This window comes from Gavialis gangeticus, unplaced genomic scaffold (genome assembly GCF_001723915.1).
Source record: "Gavialis gangeticus isolate Ggan-Ray unplaced genomic scaffold, GavGan_comp1, whole genome shotgun sequence".
Classification (NCBI taxonomy): Eukaryota; Metazoa; Chordata; order Crocodylia; family Gavialidae; genus Gavialis; species Gavialis gangeticus.
The window spans coordinates 61371004-61377865 of NW_017729033.1; the positions used below are offsets into that span (position 1 = coordinate 61371004).

Here is a 6862-nt window from a genome sequence, read left to right on the forward strand (position 1 = left end):
ATACACATCCCGGGGAATTTTACCAACAAAGACCTCACAGCCATGAGGAGGGTGTAAGCCTTCCCAGCTGGGTGGAGGCCCACCGTACTTGCGCTGCCTGTTTTCTTGAATCATGCTATGTTTTGAGGAAAACATGGATTTTCCTCAAAATCCATGTTGGGCTCCATGAGTGCCAGCCTTGAACAGAACAGCTCGCCTGACTTGGCAGGAAGAATGAAAACCAACTGGTCTCAGCAATAGGAACGTCTGAAGTATCCTCGCAACTGCCTGGGTGTGATGTTAACCTACCCAAGCCAATCTCCACCCTAAAAGGTTCAAAGTATTTAGCCAATCAAAGAAAGGACAGAATTTTACACCTCTGGATTCCTCCCCTCCCAATGGGTTTGCTCAGCCAAGTCATTGTACTGACCTGTACCAGGTTTAATGGCAACTGGATTGACAGCAGACAATTCCAAATTGGGTACAAGCTCATATCCTTTCTCTTGCTGCTTTCCTTTCCCTTCATGGTATCTGCTATATATGCCACGGCCTGCGGAGTATCCCCCCAGGTAAGAGCCTCTGGGGCCAGGGGCTCTGTTGCCAGCTGCACCTCGCCCTCTGCCTCGTATGCTGCCTGCTTATAGTAACAATATAAAAAGATGACAATCAATAACATAAAATGATAGCAATGGGGACAGTGCATACTCAAATTCAGGCTTAAATAATACAGGAATTGACATAGAAACAAAGTTAGATTTTAATGACTCTTCTTGAAAACAAAGGGAACTTTGCCTGACTTAGGTGTGCCCAGCTCTACAAAGCTTGTTCTGTTCTTGACACTTCTGTTACACGAATGGTAAGTAATAACAGGTGACTAGATTTTACTGTTATAATTCAGCCTTTGAATGTATTTTCATTAGTGACCTTAGCGTTCTCTGTTATTTATTAATAAGGTTAACATACCAAATTTCCAGAAGTCTTGCCTACATTTATATCAGAAATGTTGCACATGTTGTGCTCTTATTGTACTTTGATGACAGGTTGCCAGGGTATTTCTACATTCAGCTAAGTAATTCTTTGTGTACAGAAAGTTGTAAGAACAAGTCTGGAGACTGAACTGAGGCTGAAACATTGACCTGTTAAGAGTTTTAAAATATTTCTGTATTGATATTTAAAATATTTCTATATTGATTAGGGGTGAACTGATCTATTGGTTGGCTATTAGACTGGCACTGATAAAAAGAGAAATAACATTAACTATTGGTTTTTTTGGTCTTTGGAGCTGATAATCATGGCTGTGTGCCCAGAGCACCTTGGTGAACATAGTCTAGTCCCCGTGCCTTGCTACCGGCCCAAGCCCGTGGCACACTACAGATCCCAGCAAGTAGCCAGGAAGGGGAGAGGGCACTAGGGAGTGGGCACAAGAGCGCGGTGCTCAGCAACAAAGGGACCGTTACCAGCTCCTGCTGCTGCTTCCAGTGTCATGGCAATGCCACATGCACAGCAGGGGCCTGAGCACCGGGGCTGTCGCAGAGATGCTGGGCTGCTCATGGGTGTGGTAAGGTCCCGTGTGAGGGACATTCTGCTCCACCAGCAAAAGCAGCTTCTCCCTGGTGGCTGTGGGAGTGCGGCTGCGCAGGGCCCACCAGCACTGAAGCAACAGCGTGTTCTGGGGCTCCAAACATGCCCAGCACCACTGTCCACACAAGGGTCCACCCGCCTGCTTGGGATGGCAACACAGGCTGCACAGGGAGTAGGGCTGCAGCTAGGAGCCATGGGCAAAGGGTGATGTGCATGGGAATAAGGTGGTCACCAATGTCCTCATCGAGGGCTGCAGCAGTGAGCAGGCACAGCCGTGTGTGTGCGTGCGTGCGGGTATGTGTTATAAATAAAAATACACCAAAAAAGGTTTATTTATGTCAGTTTTTTAAAATACCCTGTGCTAATATTGATTATCAGATCGGCATTGGCCAATTTGATTGGTTAATCATCAGCTATCAGTATCGGTCAAGAAAACCTTTACCAGTACACCCCTAATACTGATATTGGTAATAAAAGAATAACTTCATGATTGTTTTAAAATGGGCCACAGTAAGGAATTCCAGTTGAAAGTGGTTTTTAAGTCTGACCTAGTGAATTGTTTTCCATTAATTTTTAATAGAGGAAGCTCATTAACAATAGTGTATCCTACACAATGAGATATATATTTTGCACTTTTATAACCCCTTTTATTCATAGGTCCTTCTTTAAAAATGTTATCAGTTGTTTAGATGTGTTAACTGAAATATAGACAACTTATATCTAATTTATGGCTTATGTTTCCAAAACCATCTTTAACTTTGTTTGTCTGCTAAGATACCTAAAATCTGAGTTGTAGAAGACACATAACTGTCATGAAGTTAATAGGAGTGGCAGTTGTTCGGCACCCCTGATAGTTAGATTTTCATGTCTGAATTTAGGAATAAAAAGTTGAGGTACCCAAACAGTAAACTTCGGCCTTTAGTGACTTTCTTAAGGTCACATTAAAGCATTAAAAGCCAGATCCCCCTAACTCCAGTCCTCTGTTCGTTGTCCTCTGCCATTAACCCATAGTTCCACCTATATCAGCACACCTACACACTCAGTATATTAGCATCAATAAAGTAAAATAGGACTGAATAAACTTGGGATAAATTGTACTGTAAAAGGTAAGGTAAGAAAAATGTAAAATATTGTATGTTTAGCTGCTAACTACTCCAGACAGACACTAGGCACCTAACTTTAAATCAAAGAGAGCCAAAATCCCCCTCTAGCTGCTTACTAACCTTTCACAAAATAATCACGGTTGGGACCGATTAGAGCATTGTATGGATATCCATAATATGCTAGTGTGTATGGGTCACAAGAGTAAACATAATTAGGTTGCTGTGTGACTTCTGGTGTTGTTGCTCCTCCTCCTTTCGCTGCTTTCTGATAACGAGTGTACTGCTCTTTATCTACTGGCTTGGCCAAGGTAACTTCCAGGCAGGAGCCTTCAACTTCGGTGCCATTGAGGTTGTTCATGGCATGAATAGCATCTTCCCTGGTTGTAAAGTGCACAAAGGCATAATCACGTATTTTTTTAACCCGTTCAACACAGCCAGGGTTAAACTGACCAAAGATTTTCTTAATTGTATCCTCTGTGGTTTCAATCATTAAATTCCTCACATACAGGATTTTAACAGTCTCCATTACATCTTCATCAACATCTATCTCTGGTTCTGCCCAGTCGACAGCAATTTGGTGTCCCCACAGCTGGATTCTCCCAGGCATCAGCTTTCTCCTAGCCATGGCAGCTGCTCGATGGCTTTCATACTCCACGAAGGCAAAGCCTCTGTTTTTCATCTTGTCAGCTGCACTTGCATACACGATAACATCAAGTACTCCCTCTGTCACCTTAGAGATCTCTTCTAATATTTCTTCTCTCTTCTTCATCTTGGGGATGCCTCCAATGAACAGCCTGCAGTTATCTACACTGCAACAAACACCTAGAAGTCTGCCAGGCCGGATTTCATAGTTGTTCAGTTCTCTGACAGCCCGTTTGGCTTCATGCTTTTGTGTGTACATCACAAAAGCATAGCCTCGGTTTTTTCCATCAAAGTCCATCATCAGGCGCATTTCATAGATTCGCCCTACAGACTCAAACACAGGAACTAGCTCATCTTCATACACATCCCGGGGAATTTTACCAACAAAGACCTCACAGCCACGAGGAGGGTGTAAGCCTTCCCAGCTGGGTGGAGGCCCACCGTACTTGCGCTGCCCGTTTTCTTGAATCATGCTGTATCCAGTACGCTCCATGAGTGCCAACAGGGCAGCTTCATTAGGTGCACCAGCTACACCTTCAGGAACTTTGCTGGCAGACACGTTGGAGGAACTGTTACTCATCCTTGCTGTGGAATCCTCAGCAGTCATGATGTCAAAATCATTCAAAGCCTGCTAAACCTAAACAAACAAAAAAAAAGGTGTGGGGGAGGACAGTCATTAAATGTTAACATCCCAGAAATCTGACTTTCGTTTTTTGCTGCAGTTGGCCTTTAAGTGCATTTTTCAAGATGGGAGTAAGATTGTTGAATACAAAATATGAAAGGTAAACTATGCCCCACTGAAGAAAAACCTGGCTGGGGGGCCTGGGTCAGGAAACTCCACGTTTCTCCAAATTTTCCCCTTACATGAGAGGCACGTAAAGTGGAAGAGGGTGACAGTGCAGCTTTCCATTAGGTGATGCCCCCTGTGCACTGGGAGCAACGTGTGTACAATAAGAATTGTTGAGTTCTTTATAGACTTGCAGAATAAAATACGAACAGGAAATAATAAAAACAATTTCTATCTGGCTCATGTAAAGGGAATCGTTTTTCCTCCCTTTGCAGTAAAGGGTACTCTTGTAAGTTTAGGTGAGCACCCAAATTATCAGTTGCTTGTGTTATGATGTCTAACTTGTCTCTCTTAATTAGATAATTACACAACAAAAGATAAAAAAAAAAGGTCATTCAGTCTTATAGATAACATTTCCAGTTACAAACATGCACTGAAGGGATCAACCAGCATAGTAATGTAACCAAGAAGGAAAAGTAGATATGTGACATCGTGTTTGGCATACAAGTAGGATGTACTGTCTACTTCTTGTGATTGTCACATGTCAGGAAAAAAAGGGATATATGCTAACTGCTACTACAGCTGTGAGTGAATCGTGGTCTCCTTCAGTTCAATGAAAAGAACTGATGTTTTTAGATTCTGAGAGTCATTAATTCATTCATAGATTTTTAAAGCTAGAAGGGACAAGTAGATCATCTAATGTGACCCCCTGTATATAACAGACCATTACATTTTATTGTTATTACTCTACTGAGCTTGGTAACTTGTGTTTGACTAAACCATATCTTCCAGAAAGGCCCCTAGTCTTGATTTAAATACATCAAGAGCTGTAGAATCTACCATTTCCCTTGGTAATTTGCTTGTTAATCACGCTCACTGTTAAACATTTGTGCCTTATTTCTCATTTGAATTTCTCAAGCTTCAGTTTACAGCCACCGGCTGTATATGTTCTTATAATGACTTCTCTGCTTAAGTAGAGAGACTTTCAGTACCTGGCCCTTGTGAGAGTGTGTATATACTGACAGCAAACCATCTCTCTCTCTCTCTTTTTAAACAAACCAAACAGATTGAGGTCTTGCAGTCTCTCATTGTAAGGCATTTTCTCCAGCCCTAAAATCATATATGTGGCTCTTCTCTGCACCATCCCCAGCTTTTCAACATTTCTCACCACACAGGTAATCAGTGGGGTTGACAACCTTGCCAGGGGGTAGCAGGAGAAAAGGGGAGGGGGGGAGGAAGGAGGGCACAGAGGGGAAACACTGGAGGGAGCACCAGAGGGACAGGTGCTCTGAGGGCAGGGGCAGGAGGCTTACATAGGCTGGAAACTCAAAAACAGTCTCTGGCTGCAGCCACAGCATGATCCACCCACCCTGGCTGTTGCTACAAGGGTGTCTGTGCACCTGGCTGTTGCTGCAAGTGCAACACCACTGGACAGCTTCTGCTGCCAGAGTGCAGACTCCCTGAGGGTTGGGGGTTGATTCTGGCTCATGTCCTAAATTGGTGCCTGGGGCTAGTGTTTCACTCATCTACCCCAAGTTACACTACTGTTTCTCACCAATGTTGGGGGAGGAGTGGTAAAAGGCAGGGTAGATTTGCTCTTCATAGACTAACCAAATCAGAGAAGTATAGCATAAGCTTTCAGAAGTAGTGGGCTTACTTCATCAGATGCTGTCCCTTCACACCAGTTTTTATTGTCATCTATCAATCTTATCAGCAGTGATTCTATATTTACTATCAGATTATTGGCAAAATGCCAAATACATTGGACTTAATACAGAACCCTGAAGAACCACATTATGGAAACAGCCCCAGTACCATGATCATTGTCTGACGAGATATATTTTTCTGTATATTGATGCTTGAACTTATGGCATGACAAAACCTCTTTTTTGGTCCTGTATAGTAGTTTATTCAATATAAGGTCATCCTGCTGCAACAGTATAGATAGCAGGTACGTGCTGCACTGGAACAACTCTTTATGCCTGTGTATTGAAAGTTGAGTGAGTGCTTCAGTAAAATGGAGGAAGCATGTAAAGGTCTCATTCTATAGCACCAGCATTCTGGTCTGAAGGGATATGTTACTATCATTGAAAGCTAGTAGAAATTCTTTCTCTTCTAGGGAAGGGCTGTCAACTGGTGGCCTGCAGGCTGCATACAGGCCCCCTGGGGTTAACCTGTAGCCCCCAGGCTCCCAGTCTGGACCCACCCAGCTGGTGCCATTGTCTCTGGACTCCTGCTCCCTCCTCCTGCTTTCATTGCCTGTCCTTGCCCCCAGGGGTGGGGAGGTATAGCCCGTAGTGCCCAGGGAGTCTGTGGCTCAGGCAGCAGGGGGGGCTCTGGGAACCCCACACGTTGCACCAGCACAGAAGAGCAGAAAGGGAGCCTGCTGCACAGTGTGGCGGGAGGGGGAGGGGGGCACAGGGGCACATGGTATGGGACCCATAGCACAGGGGCAACTGATCTAGGGCAATTGTTATATTCCACAGAGGCAGTAGAAGTAGCAAGTTTCTGATATGCATGGGGAGCATGTGGGGAAGCTGTCCATACAAGAGCTACAGGAACACAGAGAGTGTTGCTGATAGATGTACAAGTGGAACCTGAGCCATAAATGCCATGCACCAACTTGACTGGTTCTCCATGTCTTGTGCAAATACTATGAAACGTATGCACATGCTCAATTATTTTTACATACATAAGACTGTTTCTACAATGAGGAGGAAGAAATGCCAGGTCCTGGTCATCGGAGACTCCATCCTACGAGGACTGGAAG

The 6862-nt window shown here is 44.0% G+C and overlaps 1 protein-coding gene across 5 annotated transcripts in view; it reads right to left on the bottom strand.

Moving 5' to 3' along the window:
* The window catches only part of RBM47 (RNA binding motif protein 47), a 197543-nt gene that overhangs the window by 9505 nt on the left and 181176 nt on the right, over positions 1-6862 (bottom strand). For 4 of the 5 annotated variants that reach the window (XM_019526184.1, XM_019526185.1, XM_019526183.1 and 1 more), the window contains 2 exons: positions 2784-3942; positions 410-616 (listed from right to left, as the gene is read on the bottom strand). In XM_019526184.1, coding sequence (XP_019381729.1) covers positions 410-616; positions 2784-3912 — 1336 coding nt within the window. In that variant the 5' untranslated portion in view covers positions 3913-3942. The remainder of the gene's footprint in view (positions 1-409; positions 617-2783; positions 3943-6862) is intronic. The other variant, XM_019526186.1, reaches the window with a different exon arrangement.